At 48.6% G+C, this 26205-nt stretch overlaps 1 protein-coding gene across 1 annotated transcript; it reads left to right on the top strand.

The window, feature by feature from the left end:
* The first annotated feature begins 1217 nt into the window (after positions 1–1217).
* Positions 1218–22070, top strand: eif2ak4 (eukaryotic translation initiation factor 2 alpha kinase 4). The gene is made up of 21 exons (XM_042346346.1): positions 1218–1340; positions 2713–2943; positions 4387–4470; positions 5037–5138; positions 5593–5766; positions 8722–8802; positions 9800–9951; positions 10905–11017; positions 12473–12630; positions 13108–13268; positions 13931–14359; positions 14822–14934; positions 15866–16017; positions 16320–16867; positions 18162–18222; positions 19061–19159; positions 19680–19802; positions 20155–20266; positions 20413–20433; positions 20605–20717; positions 22020–22070. Exons 1-21 carry the CDS (start codon positions 1218–1220, stop codon positions 22068–22070), a joined length of 3201 nt encoding a protein of 1066 aa, XP_042202280.1.
* The last annotated feature ends 4135 nt before the right edge of the window (positions 22071–26205 follow it).

Below are 26205 nucleotides of genomic sequence, written 5' to 3'. Positions count from 1 at the left end.
CGACTAAAACCGAACTAAATTTCAATGTCCAGTTTAAATTATCCACTAACCATTGTAGAATTTGGTGCCATTTTATTTTAGAATAGTCTTGTATTTAGAGCTGTAATTCACATGATTTTTCTTTGACATGTAATCGTGTGCTCTGTTATTTGCTTATAGTGTACCAGTGGTAGTAGCCATTAACCCTACGTGTAATGTTGTTTAAAATACAGCATTTGTCACAGAAGTTGCAACATTGTAAAATTCGTCCCGATACTGTTTTAAAGCAAGTACAGTAAAGTGCTTTGGCCGTCTAATATGTTGAACATGGTGAGCTGTAATTAACCTTGGTTAAGTCTGTTCACTTATAACTCTGGATGTATAATAAAACAATAAAACACATCATGACAAGCGGTGTGATGTTAATCGATAGTATAATTATTCTGTGATGCGTTCAGTTTTTCCCCAAATCGTGAAGTGCACATACTGTGACAATCGCCCACAATGCGCCTGATCCCGTCTCACCTCGTAAGTTAAGCAGGGTTTGAATCTGCAAAGTGCTTGGATGAGGTGACCACCATAGCCCAAGGGAAGGTGTGTGCTTTGCGTATTCGAGCAGTACGGCCAAAGTACACAGTTGTGTGTCTGCCGCCTTCAAAGTGCACCTTTCAAATAATTCCGAATGAGGCGTTTATTGTGGATGTCCCCGTTTATTCCACTTTGTTCGCACAGCGGTAGCGTTCCTCCGGGTCTGGGTTTTAAATTCTCGTTTAGTGGTGACAGCAGTGGAGTCTCCGAAGGGTTGGTTTGGATCTGGGATGCAAGAGGTCGTGGGTTCGATACCCCGACCCTGATGGCTGTTGTATATTTGGAGTTTGAATGTTTCTCTCCCCGTGGTCGCGTGGATTGTTTTTCTACGGGTCCTCCGGGTTTTCCCTCCACATTTAGAAACGTGCGTTTAAAATATTTGGCTGAGAAACATTTCCACATGATGATAAGCCACTTCGTTGAGCTATCATTTGTGGCCAGGTCGCTTCTGAAATATAACTAATAGCTCAATGGGCTTTACCGAGTAAATAAAATAAAAGTTTAGTTTATTTTAGTGATTTGCTTTCCTACACTATGCGTTCCGCTCGGGTTTAATTTTTATGTTTGTGGTAACTTTCTGACCCGCCCCGACTGGACATCTGTAAAAAAAAGCTTCATATCTCATGACATTTCTCCAGTCTAAATAAAGAATGAGTGAAAACAAGAGCTTCATCGCCCTTCGGATTTCTCCGGTCTCAATAAAGATTGTGATGGCGAGGAGACTACGTGGCCCTGGCTCCCACAGCAAGACCAAGACAGCAACGTGTCGCGTGGTGACGTCATCCCCCCAACCATCTCCACCCCCCCCCACCATCTCCACCCCCCACCATCTCCACCCCCCCACCATCTCCACCCCCCCCCCACCATCTCCACCCCCCCCACCATCTCCACCCCCCCCACCATCTCCCCCCCCACCATCTCCACCCCCCCACCATCCCCCCCCCCCACCAACCCCCCCACCATCTACCCCCCACCATCTCCCCCCCCACCATCTCTACCCCCCCCCATCTCCCCCCCCCACCATCCCCTTCCCCACCATCCCCCCCCCCCCACCATCTCCCCCCCCCACCATCTCCCCCCCCCACCATCTCCCCCCCCCACCATCTCCCCCCCCACCATCTCCCCCCCCATCTCCCCCCCACCATCTCCCCCCCCCACCCTCCTCGTGGGCGGTGCCACCCCGGAACGTGTTCCGCGTGCTGCGCGCGGCACTTCGCGCCTTTGGTTCCGGGTTGCCGTCGTCAGCCGGTGCGGGCGGGCGGGCTGCGTGAGCCGCAGTAACTCGCGCCAGGGCTGCGTGGCGACTTGTCGGGGTTTAGTTTATCACGTCTCTCCACCTGCCGTTGCCTTTTTAGCGGATTTTACACACACACACACGTTTACTTTGGTAGTGTATTTATTTTAAGTTTAATTATGTAAGGAGGAAAAGTGTTTGAGCAAGCCCCGTGGGATATCGAGCCGTGTTTGTAGTTTTATCATTCGACGTGGCTGCCCGTGTACAGTGGGACGAGCTTGGGACGCATGCGGGTTTACAGCGGGAGCTCTGTGAGGCCAGCGGCCTCTCTCTCGTGCTCACCACCACCACCATCACCACCACAGCAGCACCAGCAGCAGCACCCAGCAGCACCAGCAGCAGCAGGGCGCCTTGCTGCGTGTGAACTTACGGGGTAAGGGGGGAGGCACGACACGGCCCCTCTGGCGGGTGAGCTGCTGCGAGGAGGGGGAGGGAAGCCTCATCCCAGTGGGGCTTGTCCCGGGGAGGCGAGGGTGTCGCAGGTCATGAACTTGGTTGTCCACAAAGAATTTAGCCACGGTTAGAGTCAGTCCCGTCCCTGGCGAAGTGGACCCTGACTCGGGTGTAGTGAGCCCCACAGCCACTTACAGCGGCGTACAGGGTCAGTTTCACATCTATTGTGTTGTTTATCGTGATCCTTGCTCAAGCCGAGCCTCCAGCTGGGTAGTGGGTGCCCGCTCGGGTAGCGTGGGAGCTCGGTAGAGTTCCAGCGAGACGACGTTCCCAGGTAGAGTAGCCGACGTTGTGTGAGTTCCACGCAGAGTGCAGCTCGGGTAGAGTTGGGTTCCCCATCGCTGTCAGAGTGAATCTCGTCCCAGCAGGACGGAGTGGTACCCCCCCTCACCCCTCAGGGCCGTGATGTTGACGCGTCCACCTCGTCCGTGAGCTCCACCACGAGGCCCCTTGGGGGTGGCGAGGCGGACGGCGGCAGAGATGAAGGCGACCGCCAGGGGGGTAAGAAGCTGTGTGCGGACGCCTGTGAGCAAGAGTCGTACGAGGACCGGCAGGAGAACGAGCTGGAGGTGCTCACGGCCATCTACGGCGGCGAGTTGACCGACCTGAGGAAGCAAGACCCATGGAAGGTGCCGTGACAGCCCAGCCCGCCCGCCCGCTCGTGTGCTGCTGTTTGGGCCAGCTGTGATGTTGCGCGCCTGTCAACCTGTCGACCCACACGGTTCACTCTGTATTATTGTGCGGGGAAGTTGAGTTTGCAGTCCATACGGCGTACAGACGTTTCAATAGGGCAACTTTTGTGTTTTTGTGTCTATTTGTGTTTCTCCCTTGTGATGGGACTTTGTAGAGTGAACGTTGAGATGTATAAGGGGCACGGGGTGATCAATAAGGTCTGAGTTGGTGTGTAGTGAGGTAGGCACTGATCCGGGGTTGACAGCTGTGCTGTGTTTTGGGGAGGTGTGGCAGCGGTGTGTTGTTTTCGGCATGGTGTCCCGACGTTTCGCTCCACGCCCCACGTGCTGGGAGCTCCTTCTGAATTGAACACGTCACTTTCGATCAAAGTACAGGATAGCGTTTGCCGGCTACTGTTGGTGCTGTTGTTGTAATCAACGCCGAGCCACGCGCGGTACAACCCGAGTACACACATCACAGCGACACAGCGCAACCGCGAACACTCATTTACCACACTCGTTGATAGCTTGACATAAGGTTCCATTTCATGGTATGATTGTGTATTTAAATACACATTGTCCACTCTGGTGCATTGTGGTCTCCCACTTTGTGGGAACTAAACGTCCCGTGACCTGTGGGTGAAACTGCCCCCACAGGCCATAGTAACGTGGAATTTCCACAGCTGACACAGGGTCATCCGTGGAGTTAGCAACGCCCAGCAATCATTTGCTAATGCAGAGAGACATTACATCATGACTGGTTTTTGGGCATGAATCATGGCCATGTTGCATGTGTGCACGATTGAACTTCTTTCGCACCGTACGTAGCTCACCGTGCGAATCGGAGGTGCGGGGTCATGCTTACATTACAGGAGCACATTTTACAATCTTATTTGTATCTTTCGATTCTTATATCTCGTTTGTACATTTTATTCACTCATAGATTGAATGCACCATTGGCCTACCGTTTGCGCATCATTACCACAAAACGTAAATAAAAGAATCTATAAATCACAGTACATGACACCAGTATTGGTCTTTATATAAAAAAAAAACTATTCTGTAATGGGAAAACTAGGTTTCACAACTTTAAAAAGTACGTTTTACTTTAAATCAGCCGAGTCAAGCGAGGGAATGTGCCCAAGAGGACATCTACCGCAAACGTAGAAAAATGAAATTGGCTTGCGTGCAGGCTGGGTGAATTATCGCAGGACTGTGAAAGATAGCGATGTCTTGGGAAGCCCTTCATCCAGCAGGGCATTGATCATGGCCGATGAGAATGATGAAGCCGAGTTATTTTCTCAACTTAGTGAAAACCCGGTGAAAGACAAATCTCGGTGTCTCCCCGTGTGTTGGTGGTGGTCGTAGCGATCAACGCGTTGAGTTTTGCTGTTTCTGCAGGTGCGCCGCCCGCCACAGGTGTGCATTTCACTGGCACCCCACGATAGCGCAGGAGGTGCGTGCTACGTGACGGTGGACCTCACAGTCCGCTGCCCTCCACGCTATCCGGACGAGTGAGCACCAATGCTGCACTTCACTTAGGACACAGCCCACAACACTCCCGCTTAAAGCTGTTCAGTCAAACCACGTTCACACTGATAAGCTCAGGCTGGTTACCATTACGCATTGAAGGTTGCTAGAGCAACCTCCTTCAGGTATTTATTTAAAAGTGAACTGGCAGCCATTCAGGGTTGGGGTTCCACAAAAGAAGGATTCGCTATGAACTCCGAAGCAACGGTCACACACAGCTGGACACAACGCATGATGCTTACATTTAGTTAAACTCCATTGCCGTGGTGTGAACATGTTTCACGTCACAAAAGACACTTGACATTCACTTATCCTAATGATCATATTTTAAACTTTTAAAGCACCTTTCACCCAGAGGCCACAACGTGAATAATTACATATTAAAGATACAAGCATGCAGGGTATTTATAATAAAAAAACAGTGTGAACGCACACCTAAGTGGTAATTACTTTTTTGGTGCACATGAAGTGATCTGACGTGAACCCGACATAAGTCGTTGTATGTTTTACTTTTCTTGTAGGCTCCAGAAATTGAGCTGAACAATGCCAAAGGCCTGTCCAATGAGAGTGTGAAAGAGCTGCAAGCCCAGCTGACAACCCTGGTATCTGAACTGCGTGGAGAGGTAAAACCTGCACATTTCATGAGTGCATGTGTGTTCGGAGGGTCGGCTCACAGATGTTTGTGTGGCAGCAGAATGCAACACACTGCAATTTTAATTTAGAAAGTATCCAAATATGACTGTGTTTTGTTTGATTATGGGATAACGATAAATATGATGCATTTAAATAGTTTGCTTGATTTATGTTTGGAAGTCTGGATCTGGTAGAAATTGTTCTAGTCGGCACTGCTCAATAATGCTAGTATAATTTATTTTGCTGCCATTAGGCAAGGCTTCGTGACACACTACAGTACTTGAAAGCTTTATCGAGACAGATTAAGATATATTTGGTTCACGCCGCTGTCAATTGGCAAAGAGTATATTTGCTTAACATGTGTTGCCTTGCGGTTGCAAGGTGAAGGTTGCCCTTTGGTCATATTGTCGCAACCTCTGTGTTCGTGTGCTTATGGCTTCACAGGTGATGATCTTCCAACTGGCCCATCACGTAAAGAACTTCCTGATCGACCTCAACGTGCCACCGCCGTGTTCTTTCTACGAGGAAATGCTGCGCAATCAAGCATTGCAGCAACAGAGGCTGGCTCAGGAGCAAGAGACGGCGTTCCGTGAAAAGCTGCAACAGGAGGAGAGTGAGGTCAGTGCTGCCACAGCTGCAAATAGCGATGCAGTACCATTGACATTAGCGTCAGTCGTGATTTGCTGCTGGATGGAGGCCTCCCCAAGTCGTTCCGTCTCTCACAGTTACGTAATGTAGGCATCCGTTTAGCACTTACATGAGGTTTAGGCCATGTTAATGAGATAATAGACTTCAAAGTTTAACTGTTGTCACCAACATGGTACTCGTGTGCGCTTCAATGAAACGTTAATACAGTGGCTTCACTGGAGCTCGATAATGGAAAACCTGACTAACACGACAGTGTTTACTTATTAAGGCATCTTCAGCCACGGTATGTATCTACAAGTATAAAGTATTTTTTTTATTGAGTTATGTATGCCTTCAAATAAACTTCTGACATGTTTGTATTAGAGTAATTATTATCCATGATGGACTTTTATATCAATAACTTGATACTGAAATCGATATATATAAAAGTTAGTAGTTTTGTGCGTGTGTCACAGTAACGCTCTTTCCGGCCTGTTGATTGGCCAAAACAAAATATAAAATCGGGGAAGTTTACACAAATAAGTCTTTTTTTATTTAAACATTTGAAAGTTTAATTAGAATTTAATAAAATAATTTATCTGCAATTGCTGTAGCGAAAACCCACGGAGAGAAACCATTATCACCCACAGGGGTGATTGTACCCCATTATTTCACAATTTTACGAATAAAACTTAACCTTATTGCGTTTATTTATATTGTAATTTGTTAATCATTGTACAATAATAGTTGCAGTGATTTTATAATGCCGAGTCTTGCTTTGTTTATTATGTTTTAAAGTATAAGTACCATGCAAAAGTGTTGGTATCGTTCCCCCCCCCCTCAGTGAGTGGTACATTCCAAACAGCAATGTGGATCAAAGCAGATGGCGGTAACGCAATTTAATCTGATTGCCGACGTTAATTTGGCATGACTGGACTGATGTACATCAGAATCAGAATATTTCTACTGCAGGAGGAATCCGATGAGCTGTAAAGCTCTTGTTCACTGATCTCCAGTCGGGGCACGGGGTCAGAACGTTTCAACAACAAACAGTACAAAGACACGGTAGTAGTCGTGCAAGTAAACAACTCACCCAAACACATCTCCAGTATTTATTCAAGTTAGTCGTTCCGTGCGGGTGTTTACATTCGGGGATTGCCAGAAAGCGCCTGTTTCTGTACCGTGTTGTGGCGAAGGGCGTATGATGAGTCTATGCAATGTTGATACATCGCTGCTTTTGTTACACAACATTAATGGTTGACACCTCATCAATGTCTCTTCCATTTCACTGTGTACGATTTATCACCTATACAACTTTTCTTTGTATACAGCTCAGATATAGCACACAGTGAGGGTATGCATACCTGTCAACCCCTTATCAATGCCTACCTCATTACAGACAAATTCTCAACGTTCATCGTACAAAGTCCCATTACAATGTTTTTACTCAATTTCCCTGTATAAGAATACGGGTAAACCGTATGGGTTGACAGGTATGGGTATGTAACAACATTACAGACCACACTATACAGCACATTATGTACCGTATACAACTCAGATATAGTACATGGTGAGGGTATGTAACCACATTGCACACACGTGTACTATATCTGAGCTGTATACAGGAGATAATAGTATGATGTGTAATGTTATGAACAACCTCATACCTTTGGTCAGGGTAATGGAACCCCTCGGCTATTAATTGTATCCATGTCAGTCGGCATTGTGTTTGTTGTACGTATTGGTGAGTTAATTTGAGCTTTGGGTGATCGGAGCTTTTTGTTTAAAGTGATTAGCAAAGTGAGAACCCTGGTGCTCATTGAAAGTGGGAATATAAATAAATAGATCTTTAGCTTATTTAAATCATCGCACCAACACAGCAATAACTGAGAACGGTTTAGGTCACCAGCTACAAACTGCAGTGACGATTACTGTAAGATTCTGGTTGAAAAATGTTAATCCATTGTGTAGATATTGAACATGTGGGTTGGGAGTGGGGATGGCAACAGTGATTTTTTTTTGTCATTTAACTTTGCATTGTGGTTAACACAAATAACACATTGCTATTAATCTGTTCAACTAAAAACTATGAAACTAAACAATTATGATTTTACCAGGTCAGACCCAATGAGCTATATAGCTCATTTTTAGAAGCGACCTGTCCACAAATGATAGTTCAACGAAGTGGCTGATCATGTGGAAATGTGTAGCAGCCAGATACTCTTAAACGCATGTTTCTAAATGTGGAGGACCTGGAGAAAAATCTATGCGTCCAATGTGGAGAGCATGCAACCTCCAAATATACAGGCGTCAGGATCGGAATCGAACCCACGACCTTTTGTATACCAGGTAGTTAACATCTCGCCACTGTGGCGACCGGGCTGTATTGTTGACATGCCTGCCCATCCTGGGATGTGTCTCTAATGCCAGATGCCTGTTGTCAATGCCATGTTCCCATTGCTATATAATACGAGTGTAACAGTTTGCGCCTTGGCGATTCGATGTGTCGTCACAGTTCAAGGTCTCATTTTCTTCCACTGTGGTGAATGTAGCAGCCTCTTGATACGTCAATTATCTCCATTACTTACTTACACTGCCCTTTGTCAGTGAAGTGCCGGATGAAGGGCTCTTGTGTGACTATATTTGACGACTCTTTTCAATGCGGTTTGTTGAAGGTGGGGCAGGGTGCACCCAGCACCGGTTCAGATTACTCGCCACTGATGTCAGCCGTGGCTGGGAATAAAGCTCAGGCTGCTGGGTTCATAGCACAGTACACAAATCACGGCACCACTATCCCCCTCCCCCATATGAGGTGTGCGAATTGAAATAATGGATTCTTGGAATAGTTTTGAATTGATGAATCAATGCATCATTACACATCTGTTGAATACCCATTGTTGTTGGTGTGTGTTTGATCATATGTTATAATCTTGTGTTTTTAACCAGAAACGTGCAATTGATCATGAACTCATGCGACGAGAGGAAGAGAAGAGAGAGGAGAGGAAGAGGAAGGAATTGGCTAAGCAGGTGATTGCAGTATTTAAACAAAATATTTAATTTCCTGTTTATTAACAGTCTACGGTAGTTACTGGATTTCAGTTGGAAGGAATCTAATTGTTGATTCGATGCAAATGGCCTGTCCAGTGAGCAAAATGAAGATGTATTTTGTAATATTTTAAAATATTGGCATTCGGTTCTGAAAACCTGTTCTAACAGTGGATAGCATGAATGTTCACAAACTTTCCGGCAATGTATGTGGTTTTTTCATGTTCCGTGGCGACAGTTTATTTGGAATTGTGGGTTGTGAAAAATGATGGGCAGGCATGTGCATGTCTGTAAAGAATGTAGCTGTTAGCGTGTGTGAATTAAACAAGATGCAAAGCTGTGGGTGGAAAGGGCAGTGATGCGAGTGATTGACGGCTTTACTGCTGCAAACACATTCTCTGTGTGTAGGTCGAGCCGCAGGGGAGATATTTGTAATGTGTGAAAAGTTTTCAATTAGTCAAATAATTTTCTCAATTTTGTTAAATTTCCACGAAAATGTTATATATAAAAATAAAGATTAGTTTTACTGTCATGTGACAATCGCATCGCAAAGGCTTATGGAAAAGTGCACCCACTAAATGTATTAACGATAGAAGTACCATTTTAAGGATGTTTCAGGAGTGCTTTGACGAAGCTATTTCTGAGCCCTTTTTCTGACGCACGCGGCACCCTGCGAAATTTACGGATGCAGTAAGTTGTGGGAAAAAGACATAAAAGAGGTGCACTGCTCTTGACTTGCCATCCCAGATCCAAGCAGGATGGGAGGTTGTCATGCTTGATGCAACCTGCAGGATCCACCAAGCCTCAGTCAAGGCACTAGATTATATTTACATGCCACCGTCGTCATTATCGGCTGTAACCAACTCCTAAACTAAAACTCTTTTTATTTTACCAGGTAAGGCTCACTGAACTATATAGCTTCTTTTCAAATGCGACCTGGCCACAAATGAGAGCTCAACGAAGTGGACATTTATAATAGCCAAGTACTCTAAACGCATGTTTCAAAATATTGAGGGAAAAATCGGAGGACCTGGATAAAAATCCACGCTACTATGGGGAGAGCATGCAAACTCCAAATATCCAGGCGTCGGGGTCGGGGACCGAACCCATGATCACCTGTATACCAGGCGAGTGAGTTAACACTCGCCACCATGGCACAGCAACCCACTGCCAGATTAGGCCTCTCCAAGCTTTCTCACGATCCTGCCACCATGCCTCGTCAAATGTATGGCGGTGCATGTATCATTATTTATGTTATGTTCCTGGCTGTGCATCACTCAGCAGGAGATGCGCGAGGGAATGGCGGGCAGCCCCACGAATGACGGTGGCGTGAGCGGCCAGCCATCACGGAAACCCACCGTGGGATCTGGGAATGGAGCGAGGGCGAGGGCTCGAGTCGCACGCGGAGCCGCTCTGCGAGCCGCTCCAGGTGCAGGCTCGCAATACGCGCACATGCGCTCACGAGCCTCGCTGCTGAGCCCTGCTCACCCTTTCGACGAGGGAAGCCACAGAAGACACTGTTTACTCTCCTGTGTGTGTGTGTGTGCCTGAGGTTTTTAGGTTCATTGTTATCCAGTGGTAGCATATTCAGGCAAATTGTGTGAAAAGCTGTCAAAAAGTGACAAGACTTTGTTTGGCGATGGGGTAGTAGGCCTACGTACTTTCGGAGTAAGCTGTTTGGGATGGAAAATACGAGCCAGCGATGCCTTAACTTAGCCCTTGCCACACTAACCAGACTCAAGCCCAAACCCTAGTTGTATTCACACTTGCCAACCAGATACTGGTCTTACTCTAGCCCTAACTGCATTTGCTGTCCTGACGCGATTCCTTGCCCTAGCTTCAGTCACACTAGCCAACCATGCCCTATCCCGAACCCTAATCAGACTCTCCATCTAGCTCCTGGCACGAACCCTAAAACACAAGTCCCCTCGTTCTAACAAAAGTAGTTGTGAGCACCTGGTAGCAGCCATTCCACGAAAACGAACCATAACCCCCTTTTTCACTGTTTGTTTGCTTTACACTTTTGAATGTCTCACTGCTGTGACCCAATTGATGCTGTCGTCGTGTTTTTCTTTGTCCGGTAGCAAGAGGGAGCGTCTCACATCCCTTTGCAGCAGTGACAACTGCAGCCCAGGAGCGGAGGTGCTCAAGTTCCACACGCAAGGGGAGCGCTCCGTGTACCGCGGAAAGTGCATCGGTACGTGGTGTGCTCTGTACGTGTCTTTGCTTCCGATTTTCGTTGGATGAGGTGTAAAGGTGAGTTCTGCACTTTGTGCATTTATCTACCAGTGGCTGGACCCAGCTGATTACTCACAGAGTTCAGGTTAAGTGATATTTTCACGTAGATACCTGGTCTGATAAATCAAGCTTAGTCAGGCAGTCTTGAACAACTGGGTTAATATTTAAGTTAGCAGACGAAAGTCCGTCCCTCCACATAGATTATAAATATGTTTTTTATCAGTCCATAAGCCTTCTGTAAAAACAGCATTTTAAGCAGACAAACTTGGGATTGGTTTCAATCATTTGGGTCAAATCATCAGTCAATTGTGTTGAACAAATGTTGCTATAAATACCAGCTGTTATTGGCAAGAACACTCCACTTCTGCTATGGGGCCCATTCTGTGCAAATTGTTACAATAATGTGTCATAATGTGCTGTTTTGAGTATTATTGGTATTTTCTACAATCTAGACTAAACCTATCTAAGCCGTAGCCAGCTGTAAAGCCTAGATTAGCCAAACAATGCAATTTAGCCAAGCTAAGCTAAATCAAACAGTGAAGCCAATCCAGAGAAAATCCACTCCATGTCGCTGAAAGATGTTTATTGTAAGCCATGTTACAATGTTAGTTGTGATTTTAACTTTTAAAAATGAAAAATATAGGTCATGTTTCTCAAACATTCATTTTTTCCTGAGTTTGACCAATGCCTGAAATAGTATTGATTGTAATGATGCATCGATTCATTCATTGAAGTGTCATTTTATGCTCAAGATAATGCGTAACATTGTGCATGCTTGTTGGTAAATGTTTGCATAAAATTGGTCAATGTAACCCTTGCAGCCAGTAGAGATGGATATTCTTTATCATTAGCACGAGGCATGATCTCGCCACTTGTAGATGACGACCTCCCCAAACTGTCACCATCTTTCTTGGTCTCACAATGCACAAATCTCCGTCTGCTCTGCACACAAGCCGATTTCATTGCTCCATCGCTGGTAGTGGAGGGCGTATTCCCTCCATTGGACAATCACTGCATAACGCGCTTTGAGATGCGCTTCTGCGGCCTTCTGGAATGCTCTTCCTTGCGATATTAGGAAGCCATTGGAACTGTGCACTTTTGAAGCTAAATAAAAACTAATTTCCTGCTTTTTGTGTTCGTTTGTTGTCCATCCCCCGCACTTCGGATGAGCACAGCTGCCTGTGTACAGTGCAAAAGAAGTTCAATATATATACGTTGGAAATACTTATTTTGGATAATAGTTAAAACAAATAATAAAATATTCAATTAAACTGTGATTGTGGCATGAACATTCATCGAATCGCAAGTGCAGGAGATCAATCGTTCCATGCCTATAAATAAGCCGATGATGCAGCGAGCGTTGTGAAACAACGAGGCTGGCCCTTGCTAACATGACGGTTCTGCTGCTCGGCAGGTGAGAGCACTCACTTGCGCCGCCAAGTGTTCAACGCGCTAGACAACAGCACGGGCGAGCTGGTGGTCGTGTACGAGTGGGTGCTGCGCTGGCCGGTAGGACACCCCGACCTCCGCACCAGCGAAGACAAGGAGCACATGGAGAAGTGCCGCAAGCAGGTGTGGGGACCGATGGAAGCTCGTTAGCCTGGGGGAATTAGCGGATAAAAATCTGTGGAAACTCGTGGATGATGTGGGTCTTTATAAATGTGCCTTGCCATAACGTTTGAGGCTCTGTGCATATAAGCCTCATCCCCCTGAACCTTCCACTTTGTCTGGTTGGTACACTGAACGACAAAGCCAGCTCACTGTTTGATTCCCTGACAACGCTAACATCAGTGTTTAGTTATCTTAACCAGTCCTAGACCTCTCCTTGGTCATACCAGCTTTAAACTAGTTCCGGGTGTCGATGTATAAACATCAGTACTGGGGAGACAAAGGCAGCCTGGCATGGTGCTGGCCACACGATCTTCTTTTATGCCGTAGCTGCATTTAGAGGTGCTCGCAAACAGTACTTGCCACAACAATCTATGCAGGCTACACAGGGGATCTTGGCCGTTGTGCTGATGTGTGTATGTATGCCTGCTTGTCCACGAGGTGCAAGGGGCCAGTGCAGAGTTGCAGTCGCTGTTGAAACTGCGGCACGAGGCGCTGGTGCCGTACCTTGCCATGGAGAGCCAGGAGACGGAGACGGCCCTCAACGTGCGCCTGCTGGCCGAGCACGTGTCCGGCACGAGCCTGGCCGGCCACCTTGCCCGGTGAGACAACGCGGCGGTATCCCCCCGACACTGAACTATGACCGCTGGCATCCACTCACTTAATTTTGTTATTGTTGAAGATGTCATCCCATGGTGCTGGGGATGCTACATCACTGATCATCCTTGTTCAATTCTAGGCAACCTCCTCTGACTAAACCGAGTTTTTACGTGGAGTGAGTCGACACTCTTTTGTGCTTTCAAATGGAGAACCAAGAGGTGGACAAGGATGAACCTCCTTTGGTTTACTTGGCCGAGATAGCGAGGTGGCACCATAGTCAACCATGTTCGTGTGCTTTTCTTCGTCAGTCAACTACTGTGTAATAACTTCCCCCACACTCTGCAGGATGTGGTGATTATTTAACCATACTTCACCATTCGGGTCAGTCTTGATTGGTATAGACGGGGAGCTTAGAACTGGAACATAGAACAATACAATAATGGATTTTGCTGCACATTGTTCTGCTACGCGCCACGTCGTCCCGCAAAAACATACGACACCTGTTTTATTCATGGTGGGTGCCCATTAAAGCATCCAGGTTCAACCTTGCTTACCTGCCAAGAACTGATGCAATCAGACGCATTCTGGTGATTTGGTCACAAGCTAAAGGCCAATCAGATTTAGGCTGAAACCAATCATTTTTGTTTAAATTCTCCTGCGGCAGCACTGGCCCCTTGCCGGTGGAGACGGTCCGCCAGTACGCTTCCCAGCTGCTGCACGTGCTCGACTACCTGCACGCCAGCTCGGTGGTGCACCGTGACCTGCGTCTGTCGAGCGTGCTGCTGGACTGCGCGACGGGTCTGCTCCGCGTCGCCGACTACAGCCTGGCGCGCCGGCTCGCCGACGCCTGCGTGGCGAGCGAGCGGCCCAGTCGGCCCGGCGTGCCGCGGGTCCACTTCGTGGAGCCCGAGTGCGGTGCCGGGGCCGGTGCTGCGGCGGCTCGCTCGCAGCCGCCGAAGACCGGGAAGAAGGGCGACGTGTGGCGGCTGGGCGTGCTGCTGGAGCAGCTCGCGATGGGACGGGAGAGCAACAACGATTCGCCCGACACGCCACCTGCCGATCTCCCCGTTGACTTCCGCGAGTTCCTGAGCCGGTGCGTTGCCCGCGTTCGTCCAGCGGAAGTTGGCTCCGGGTTTGGAGGCTGCTGAGCATTGCGTGCCAACACTTCCTCTCGGTGCAGGCATTCAGGATGTTATCCCATCACCATATCGGGCTTTGTCTTTCTTTCTGTTGCCATTCTTGGTGGTAGGGCTTTCCGTGAGCCTTGCATAATGTGTACAACGTGCCGCCTTTCTCTGTTTAACTACATTGATTAGTTTATCAACCTAATTACTTTTGTAATTGCATAGTTTTCAAGTTTAATGGAGGATAATTAACGTTGAGGGCCCTTGGTTTTAAGAAAGATGCCTTTCAAAAAATAAAAGATTTGGGCATGGGGAGGGGCGGGCACCGCTGATATTTTTAACATAATTTTTTACATAAAAAAATAAAAAAAATTTCCCCCGTCATTCGATGAACGTTGAAACGAGTTGCCTTGATGTCCATTGTCGTGCAGATGCTTGTGCGTGGACGACAAGGAAAGGTGGAGCACGCAGCAGCTGCTGGAGCATCCCTTCATCAAGTCGCCCGTCTCGTGCTCGCCATCCACGAGGCCACACAGTCCCGATGGTGAGTGTCTGTGTACGTGTATATGTGTACGTGTGTGTGTGTACGCGTGTGTGTCTGTGTGTGTGTGTCTGCGTGTGTCTGTACGTATGTTTGTGTGTACATGAGTGTGTGTGTACGTGTGTGTGTATGTATACGTGTGTGTCTGTATGTGTGTGTGTCTGTGTGTGTATGTCTGTGTGTATGTCTGTGTGTATGTGTACATGTGTGTGTGTGTCTGTACGTGTGTGTGTCTGTGTGTATGTGTACGTGTGTGTACGTGTGTCTGTACGTATGTCTGTGTGTCTGTGTGTGTCTGTGTGTGTCTGTGTGTATGTATGTACGTTGCACTTCTTTCGCACCGTACGTAGCCAACCGTGCTAAGCGGAGGTGCGGGGGAAGGATAGCAAAGACGGTGATGGCAGCATCCACGCACTCACGCACGCCCCAGAACTGTGTTCAGCGTTTCAGTAGATGAGAATTGTTTAGCCATCACAATGGATATACACAGACTTTGGACACATTGTGATGGTATTGTCACAGGTTGGTCCTGTTTGCTAATTTCAGGCACAATTGTCGGAAAACTTTACACGCCCTTACAGAATTGCGTGCGGTGTTCAGCTGCGTGATTGCATAGCAGCCTGATTACATTTGTGGCAAAGATCACCCTCGTTTAATAACGAATTTAACTTGGGTAACATGTAGCAATGGGGAAGTGACTTTTGACGAACATGTTGATCAGGATCCAGCCAGGATGCACTGTGGCGAGGATGTCAGACTCGCAGTCGGAAGGGCGTGCATTCTCGTCGGATCGATTCAGCAACAACAACAACACGGGACAGCTGGAAAATAGACTGGAGGGGAAAACTGATTTTCTCTGTCTTGTACAACAAGCGTCTGGCCCGTGGAGCGAAGCTGCTTATGTTTTGTTCTGCGGTGTTCACGGCGGCCGCAGATGACCTGAACTATGCGGAGGCCCTCATCCCGTCTCGTGATATCCTGGGCATGTGCTCCCACCTCGACTCGCAGCGCCAGCTCTCCCGCTACTACACCGAGTTCGAGGAGCTCGCCCTCCTCGGCAAGGGGGCCTTCGGGGCCGTCATCAAGGCATGCAAGAATTCATTCATTCATTACAAAACTTTAGCCTGTGATCAAATTACTCTGAATGAGTTTGCTCTTATGGATCCCAGATGCCAAGCAGGGCTGAGCTTCGTTGACACTTGGATGGGAGCGTGTCTGAGAACACCAGGTGTTGTGTTCTTGTATTTATGTGTGTGGAGCTGTGGGTGTTACCCCTTTGTATGAGTGGGGTGCTTTGATTTCCCTACCACGTAAAGCCAAACGTTCATGGTCGTGCTGTATAGCTGTATAGTTGTTATCATTACCATAGCGGTTTGCTCTCTGTGCAGGTGAGGAACAAGCTGGACGGCTGCTACTATGCGGTGAAGCGGATCCTGGTGAACCCAACCAGCAAACAGTTCCGCAGGATAAAGGGCGAGGTCACACTGCTGTCCCGCCTCAACCACGAGAACATTGTTCGTTACTACAACGCCTGGATCGAGCGCTACGAGCTCTCGCCGTCAGAGTGCGCCGGGCTGAACAGCGGCACCGTCACCACCACCAGCAGCAGCAGTGACAATAACAACCATAACCCCGATGCAGCGGGGAAGGCGGAGGCTGCCAAAGAGACTCCCGACGTGGCTAACGTGCGGGGCAGAGGGCCGTCGATGCATCTGAGCCGCCTGTCGGGCATCGCGGGCCTGGACGACGTGGAGGCGAACGCGCCCCCTCCCGTGACGGCGTCGACGCGGACGGTGGCGTCGGGCTCGGTGGAGTGGAGCATGTCGTACGAGCACTCGATGAGCGCACGCTGCGGCCCCTCCACGACCGGAGACAGCTCCAGCGACTCGAGCGACGAGGACGACGAGGACGACGCCGTCTTCGGACGGTCCTTTGTGTGAGTGCTTGATACGTGGTTGGAGGGGGGTGGGGGGGGATTCCTTGGCTGGAGCAGATGTTTTTATTCCCCGATTGCTGTTGAGCAGCTGTTCTATAATTGGCCAGGGAATTATAGCACACATTTGTTCGGTTTAAGCACGTGACTTGTTGCAAACATTTCCAAGAGTAACAATGTATAGCCGTTTTTAGATTATGAATTTGGGCTTTAAGGGAAAATCCATGAGTTATTAATAGCTGTCAAAATCTCAGGTGCGTGGTTAATTATATTTTAATGGTTGTGTGATTTCCTGCGACTGTGCCACCACTGATATTAGCTTTCTAAGTTTCATACATTACCATTGAGTCTTAGAATCCTAAAACGGCCTCTGCCTTGCTCTGTGAGCCTTTAGGGCATGAACAATCTATCATAACAAGTGTATAAAGGTAGCTTAATCTGATTCACTGTAAACTATTGAATCAGTTGATGTGTGTTTATGGATATGAGCAGTGACAATGACTACTCATGATGTAACGACCATATCTGTATTTCTGGCAAAAGACGCAACGTGGCAAAGCATTGGAGGGAATAACCACATGCAATGAATGTATTCGCTAAAGTACAGACCCACTCCATAGCTGAAAGCGGCAGAAGGTCCTTGGCTGTAGATTTAATCTGGTGAAGGAAACGATAATGAACGATGCGCACTGGAAGTTGTCCTGCATTGGGATGTTTGGCCGATCCATGTTGGGCAGTGTTAGGGATGATGCTCAAAGATGCACGCGGTTTTGTACACAAACCCATTGACTGTGCCTTCATTTACTGTCCAACATGCAGCCCGTGGGTTTAATAATTTCATAACTCTTCTGTGTTCCCCAACAATTGCCCCCAAAGCGATTGCTGGATCAGCGCCATATGCCAGTAAACCCAGTACATGTGCATTGGTCACTGAATTACTATCAGGACTCTATAAACACGCATTGATTGAAATTTTTACAATTTGTTGTTTGATTCGAAAACTCCACCAGCTTAAAGTTGGACCTAAAAGAAATAAACACCCCATTTGAGGTATTGACAAAATTTCTGCGAAAGCGAGACTTTCGCTTGCTCCCTGGTCTCGTTTAACAACTGTTCACGAGTTCAACAATGCCACCCGGCACAACCACTTTTAGTGCTCTCCCGTTAACAAAACACCTTTTGTTGGCGAAGCAGTATTTTGTCCGCCCACTTACATCGCAGTTGTTTTGTTTGCTCAAGTGATGTGATCTTTTCTCGGGGTGTGTGATGGGCGTTGTGCTGTCCGTTGTTGCTGCAGACCTTCGGGCAGTGATTCTGACTGCGACGTCGTGTTTGAGAACTCGGGTGAAAAAAACCAGGTGAGAGTGATGCTTCAGCTCGGCATTGAACACATATCGACTGGCAGATGTGCTTAGTCTTTATTTTTTTATTTGACGGATACATTGCCCTGCCACCTTTGTCTCCCCAGGAATTTCTTTCACACATTTTCCTCTCCTCCTCAGAGAGCAGTGGGGTATGTTGTGATTGCTGTGGACAAGATAAAAGAGCACCTTAATTATGTATTCTCAAGTTTGTGTGTGTGTGTGCGTGCGTTTATGGAATGACTACAAAGACATTTTGGCCTTTGCTTTCAGGGTGTTTATGCATAGATCTTTTGTCCATAACATCAATGAAATAACATTCGAATGGAGTAAGCCGGGTTATGGCTGCGTATGGTGCAATTTAAGTTGTAAACTGCGATTGGTGTTTGAAACGTGGAATTGCTCTCTCCAATAACCCTTGACCAGGCTGACTATTCACTCATTGTCCTCCTACGCAATTAACCGTAGCGTGTTCCGTCTCATTCTATAACACCCGTGCTCTTCACTGTTGGTTACGGTTCTGTGTGCTAGCGCTTGCACTATCCTGCAGAGTTTGGTGCATGCAGCGCACCGAGTGTGTGGTTTGAAGTTTGTTGGATTAAAAAATTAACAGTTTGCACACACGTGCAGTGTTCTTTTATTATTCTGAAAAGCGCGCACGCTCACGTGGTGGGCGCTGCAGTTGTGGACGGCTTGCTCTTAACAATGATGGATGTTCGGCGCCGTCAAATAACCCAAGAAAAATGTGACTTGAAATAAAGCCACCGAGATATGCAATTACGTGCCTTTGAGCGAGATTGGCGATCCGGTACACTTTCATAAATGTTGTTCCCAGGAGTCTCATGAGAGTTCACTGTCTGATAAAGAGTTGAGCACAAACCGAGCGCCGGTCTGCCAGCCCACACCAACAGTGGTCCACCATCTCTTCATACAGGTTTGTGGGCTGTTTCATTCAATCTCTATTGATACACTCCACTTAAATTCGCGACGTTATATATTCTTAGCTTTGTAGCGTTAATGTTAAAATCATTCCCAATGCTTTCATTCGTGACCGACTTGTGTACATCACAATGCTGGGATTTTAAGCAAGCGTTGATATATTTCACAGATGGTGAAGTATTCAGATTTTTATTTTTATTTAAGCCTCATTTGCAAGTGTAACCGGAATAAAGATTACTCTCATGGGAAATGCACATATCACAGATTGTCATGTGCAGGAGTGACACTTTTGACATGAAGGCTAATACAGATGAATCAAACTTCCTTGTTGACTGATTTACTTTCTTAAATGCATAATTTAGACCACCCACATGAATGAAGATGACAATCTGCAAGATTAGTGTATTTGACGTTTTCGTCGCTGCTTTGAAATGCCGTGTAGCGAGTATTGACTTGAATCTGTGCAAGGTGTTATCGCGGAGTGACGTTTAGTAAGTGTGTGCCTCTGCCGGCAGATGGAATACTGCGAGAGGAGCACTCTACGCGACACCATAGACAAGGGCCTGCACATGGAGACGGATCGCATGTGGCGTCTTTTCCGTGAAATCCTGGACGGGCTGGCTTACATTCATGAGCAGGTGCTGGCAACTACTGATAGCCTTCGATATGACCGTCGTCAATATCGTCGTCGTCGTTATCATCGTCATCGCTACAATCATTATCACTATTGCCTCCACGGTGACCATTACCATCAATAAAATCATGACCGTCATTACCTTTGTCATAATCACTCACCACCATCATCGTTGTCACCGTCATGACCATCTTTTAAATCACAATTACCACTGCCATGCCAGCTTTCTGAAAAGGGATCCACAGAACTTAGCACGGAGATATGTAAAATAAAAAAAATATTTCTATATTGATGAACAGCGCTTGCTGCCGTGAGTCTGTAAGATTAAATGGGGGGGGACATTTTTGTCTTTGCAGGGCATGATCCACAGAGACCTCAAGCCAGTAAATATCTTCCTGGATTCTTCAGACAGCGTGAAGATTGGAGACTTTGGTTTGGCTACAGATCACCGGCTCGTTGCAACCGTGAGTCGCATATTCGCTCACCTCTCATGTTAAAGGGTTATTCATTTCACAGCATTGTGTGATAAAAGTGAATTCTAAATACAATCTTGATGGTTTTTGTGTGTTTTTTTTAGGAATCAAGCAAGATAGATGTTTCAACTACAAATATAGAACTTCCCACGGAGAATATGGATGTAACAGGTAATCCATTGAAAACCAATGTTTGCACAATGTTGAGATTGCTTTCTTGTATAACACAGGCAATTTCGCACCTCCGATTGGCGTGGTTGGCTACGTACAGTACGAAAGAAGTTCAATATACATACGTACAATTGTAATCGTTTAATTTTGTGCACCTCTGATGATCGGCACGCAACTTGCGTGCGAGTTGTACAGGTGGGCTCACGGGGCAGATTGGCACGGCACTTTACGTGAGTCCGGAGGTTTTGGGGAACATCAAAGCGGTCTACAATCAGGTGAGGAGGGATCTTATCCCATGTGACACTGGGACCAAGGGCAGGCAGCAGCATTTGAACTAAGAATCGACTCCGATGAGTCAAAAATAAATCTCGATGAAATCTCATCGTCCTGCGCTTGTGCTGTTGAGACAGAACTGCAAATAACTTCGTGGGTAGTCGGGGTAGCTGCTTCGTGGTGAGGCTGGTTCACAAACCATTGGTACCATCAGCCGTAATGGAGGGATGTACGTGTGTTGAACTTCTTTCGCACCGTACGGAGCCAACCGCGCTATTCGGAGGTGCGGGGGAAGGACAACAAACTAAACACAAAAAGCAGTTCGAAAGGAAATGAGTTTTCAGTTTACTAGATGAAGATATTTAGAAGAAAAAAAGCCTTAAACAAATGTAACAGCTCCACTGAGGTTGCATGGCTGAAGTACCGGAATGGGAGACACGCTTTTGTAGTTATTCACAGCGGCATTACCAGATTTTTTTAGGAAAATTATATTAGACAAACAAAGGTATAGATGTAAACAATTTTATCCATAGGAATGTGGAATTTCCACGACTGTTTGATTACCACTAATGGAGATGATAATTTTAGTATTGTCCCACTTTCCATTTTTTGTGTGTTTAAAATGGCAAATTGTAAGGTTTTGAGGTGTCTGTGTTTGTGGTCTGATATTTGTAGAATTATTAAGTGTGCTATTACTACATTGTTATGTAATTAATGCATCCTGTGGTACAATGCTGCATTGCTTTAAGCCTTTAAATATATAATCACACTGGGTCTAGAATCGGGCAATGTAAATAAGCAATCGCATGTATGAGCACATTTTTGAAGAGAAAAGTTTAAAAGTGGTGGATGTAATTTCAATAAAATAAATCTTCTGCCACATTTTCTCGCAAGACAGCCATTCAGGATTGCTTGTGGGATCTCTCTCCTGCTGCCCTCAGTCTCTTAGGGCGCCATGGTGGTGAGATGTTAGCTACCTTGCCTGGTATGCAAGAGTTTGTGGGTTCAATCCCAACACTAACACCTGTATATTTTGAGTTTGCATGTTCCACCCCTGGTCACGTGGATTTTTCTCCGGGTCCTCCGGTTTTTCCCCTGCACATTTAGAAACGTGTGTTTCGAGTATTTGGCTGATATAAATTTCCACGTGACAAGCCGCTTCGTTGAGCTATCATTTGTGGTTAGAACGGTTTTTTAAAAAAAAAGCCGTTATAGCTCAGTGGCCTTACCTGCTAAATTAAAACTAGTTTAGTTGTGCAGGCAAACAGGTGCTTCAATGTGTTGCTTTAGTTTGACTTTTGCAGGATTTGACATTTACTCTTTATCGTAAGATCCCTCAACATGGTCTGGTGTGATTGAAGGCAATCCCCACACATGTTATAAACACCGGTGGGAAGTTATTTATTTTCTTTGCTTACTTAACTAATTCTTATGGTTATTTTGTATCATTATCATTCACGTGTCTTGGTAGAGTACCACGACGTGTAGTGACTTTCTCCTCGACATGTGAGATACCGTCATGGTGCAATTGGAAGATTCTCATCTTTATTCCTCTTGTGTAAAAGAGGAATTATTCATTCACAATTTATTAAACTCACATGTGCCAGCAGATTTGAATTGCTACATGTCACAACTACAGGCTTAATGTAAACCTTATATATATTTTTTTATTATGTATAGACTAAGAAGATCGGGATGCTGATGTGTGATGATCCTGCTGAATGCATACTTGTCAACCCATACAGTTTACCCGTACTCTTGTACAGGGAAATTGAGTTTTCAGGTCCATACGGTGTACAGCTGTTTCAATACGGGCAAAAACACATTTGCTTTTGTCTTTGTGTTTCTCCCTTGTGATGGGACTTTGTAGGATGAACGTTGAGATTTATAAGGGCACGGGGTGACCAATAAGGTCTGAATTGGTCTGTATAAGGTAGGCACTGATAAGGGGTTGACAGGTATGTGAAAGAATCGCCGCGCCTGTGCAGAGATCTACCAAGCGATGCATTTGGCGTCCGCCGCATAATTTCACTGCCGCGATCACAACACGCAACGCGGGTTCCAGATGAGCTTCTGTGCGTTTGTGCCACTGCCACGTGGGTGACGTAGGTGAAGGAGGCTCAGTTCAAGCGAATGGCGACTGCTTGTATGAAATGGACGTGTACGAAAGTTGACGGCGGTTTAATTTAACTATCGGATATCCATTCAAGTAAATGGAGGGTGGTGGTCAACAAACAGGGCTCGATGACGGGGTAAGGTTGTGATCTCTCACGAGTTGATAGGTCTCAATGAAATGGAACGTTGCTCGATATAATCGGTGCGGTTTGACCTCCTAAAACTTGGTCGCGAGACTCCTCCAGATTCCCCTGGGTAAATATTTAGATGTTTAATTGTCACTGAGCCGATGCAATGGACAGGCCCCGCCGCGCGCTTCAAACCGCATTTGTCGTTAGCGTTGAAGACGATTTAAACGACCGCGCTCGGAAAACGAACCGACTGATGATTGGAAGTGTTAAGCAATGCTCTCCCTTTACAATCACGCGTTGCTTGTAAACTACGGACACGGAGGGCTAACGTCCGGGGGTAAAATCCCTCGCGCCCCTCCCTGTCGTACACACATTATTGCTTTGCATTCTTTACACTCGCGGCTACAACCTACGTGACACAAAAACAAGATCCTTGGTTTAAAATTTTGACTCCCATCGTTCTCTTCAATACAACGCTCTACATTTTGGTGATGGCCACGGATAAAGAGAAAAAATACGAAAGTCAAGGAAAGGCAAACTTTAACTAGCAAAAGAACGCAACGCCGCAAAGATATAGGTCGCGATTCAGAACGAGATGAAGGGTCCTCTTGCCGTCCGTCACCAGTCTTCCCCGACTGCCGTGCTGCTGCTGCCCGTCCGTCTGTAGTGTAAGCAGGGGGTGGTGGGGATTGTGAATTCTCATGCAAAGGGTTTGATTCATCAGGGTTGTCCATCAGGTTTGTCCTGCAAGGGACCGACGGCAATGCACCGCGATCCCTCGGTGAAGTCAATCCAGCCACGGGCGCCTCTCCTCCCTCCGGCTTTGGAAAAACACGAGCGGACCAGAGTAAACAAAACGTTTCGCTCTGCTCAATCATCGTGCTGGGAAGGCGTGATTTCAGGAGGCGGGATGATGGTGGTGGTGGTGGGCAGGCTCTAGGGAAGTCGAGTTAAGTTTCAGGCATCCCCACCACTGCCGCCCCCCACCTCCTAAAATCTTCTGGCTCGCCGCCCCCCACCCTTCACACACAGCCGTACTCGTACCACACGGTCTGCTTGTCCGTTGGGGTGGAGGTGGCCTGGGGCGGCGTCTGAGCGCCGTCCTTGGGCGGTGGCGGCGTAACGGCGCCAGCGTCCGCCGCGTCCGTGCCCGTCATGGCGACCGGCGCCACCGCCTGCTGCTGTTGTTGCTCAGCGTCGTTCCTGCGACCCCGATGCCGGCCCCACCGCCACCACCGGCGTCACCATGGCGATGTCGCTGGGTCTCGGCGCGGGCCGCTGCAGCCGATGAGGCTGCCCGATGGCGGCGCCACCGACAGCTGCACCTGCGTCACCACAATCTCCTTCGCCGCACCGCTGCCCGGCGGCGATCCGATCTGCGTTGCCGTAGCCGATTTCCTGACGCTGCCCCCCGTCCCGGTACGCACCACCGGGCTGTGGCGCCGCTTCGCCGCCGCCGCCGCCGCCGCCACCACCGCCCTCCTCCTTCGCCGGGGCGAACGAGAAGCGGCGTGTGTCCACCGGCCGGCAGGGTACTCGGGCGTTAACGACTTCGCCGTCACGGCCGTGACTTTAAACGACTGCGGCCGCTCCAGCCGAGGGTGCGTCTCCTGCTGATGCACGCGCACCGCCGTCGCCGTCGCCGTCACCGCCGTCACCGCCTCCACCGCCGCGCCTCCCGCTCTACGGCAGCTGGAATTCTGTGAACCCGGCGGGGCGGCGGTTGCGCAGGGCGCCTTGTCGCCGACGGGCGAGACGTCCACCGACACAGGTCGCCGCGGTCGTGCTGCATCAGCTCCTGCACGCTGCACGAGGGCGAGCGTGCCACCCCGCCGGCCGACAAGCCGGGACGCGGCGGCGGCGGCGATGCCACGGCCCCGCCGGGGCTCCCGGCGTCCTCGCCGCGGCAGGCGGCGCGTGCCGGCGAGGCCCCCGGTCGTCGGCGAGCGGCGGGCGGTCCCGGAGGGAGAGCCCCTTGCGTGGCAGCGTGCTGCTCCCGTGCAGGTACCCGTCGGGATCCGACAATCGCGGCTGCTGCTGCTGCAGCCGGTCGAGCCGCTCGGCCACGGACAGCGCCCGGCGCTGGCCGTCGAGACCCGGTCCCGACGCGTCGCCGCTGACGCCGTCCGCGGCGCTGCCGTTGCGGGGGCTGGGCCGCACGTACTGCCCGGGTCTGGTGGCGGACGCCGTCCCGGGCGGCGAAGCCGACGCGCTCGCGCTGATGGCGCCGGTCCTGCGCCTCGCCCGTCGCCGGCCGCTCCTCCCGCCCGTCCAGGATGTTCTCCTCGCTGACGACCTTGCGCTGGAGATACGGGGGAACGCGGGGGCGGAGGTCATGTTGGAGGGTGAGGAGTGGTAGGAGTCTGCGTCGTCACGGCAAGCTCGTAAGCACGACCTGCCTGAGTGGACTGCGAGATGCGGGTCACCAAATTAATGGAGCACAGCTGCTCAATTGTGCTACGGGGTGATGCTCATTTGCAGGCCTGGGATTTGTGTCAAAGACCAAGGGATGTGTAACATTCTGACCGCCTCAATTTGGCATGCCCTTTTTGGCTTGAATTCGGCCTTTAAGTCATTCTCTGGCTGGAATAAAGCATCTCCATGCCGTGTCATTTCAGATATCACTCCGATATCGCTCGCCGCTGCTGATGTCAGCCGTGGCTGGGAATTGAAGTGAACGCAAGCAGCTGGGTTCATAGCAGTGCGTTACACACTACTACTACAGCACACGCACGCGATCACGTTGCCGGCGGTGGCGTGCAGAGTGGTGCCGTACGTACCAGGCACGTCGGCGACAGGCGGTTGCTCTCCTCCAGGAACTGCTCGAGGGTCATGAGCTCGCTGCCCGGCGACCCGATCCCTGGCTTCTGCCGCAAGCCGGGCACAGGCGGCGCGAGGGCGCCACCTGCGTGGAAATGGGCGGCGCCGGGGTCCCCGCGTCCTGGGAGACACCGGCTCCTCGCTCGCCGGGCTGTCCGGCGCGCCATTAACTGCCGAACCGCGCCGCACGTTGCACCGTTAGGCCCCTGGCTCGCTGTCGATGCGAAGCCTTTACAAATAATAATAGTCGTATTAATACCATTGCTTATTGTCGATCAGGAGGGCCCTCCGCATCGAGAAACATTTGGCCAGTTTTATCGAAGAAAAAGATTGCGTGACTCGGAATGCAGTCACAATGGCGGACGGCCATGTGGTTTTTTAACTACGAGATCAAACAACGAGAGAACGCCGCTGCCGCGGCAAA

Source organism: Callorhinchus milii, unplaced genomic scaffold (genome assembly GCF_018977255.1).
Source record: "Callorhinchus milii isolate IMCB2004 unplaced genomic scaffold, IMCB_Cmil_1.0 Scaffold647, whole genome shotgun sequence".
Taxonomy (NCBI): Eukaryota; Metazoa; Chordata; class Chondrichthyes; order Chimaeriformes; family Callorhinchidae; genus Callorhinchus; species Callorhinchus milii.
Note: the sequence above shows the minus strand (reverse complement) of the source record. Positions and strands in the feature narration are given on the sequence as shown.

Coding starts and splice junctions, on each gene's coding strand:
- eif2ak4 (XM_042346346.1), top strand. CDS start 1,218: ATGAGTGAAAACAAGAGCTTCATCGCCCTTCGGATTTCTCCGGTCTCA. Junction 8,803..9,799: donor GGAAGGAATTGGCTAAGCAG/GTGATTGCAGTA, acceptor CATTTATAATAG/CCAAGTACTCTAAACGCATG. Junction 13,269..13,930: donor CTGGCCGGCCACCTTGCCCG/GTGAGACAACGC, acceptor CTCCTGCGGCAG/CACTGGCCCCTTGCCGGTGG.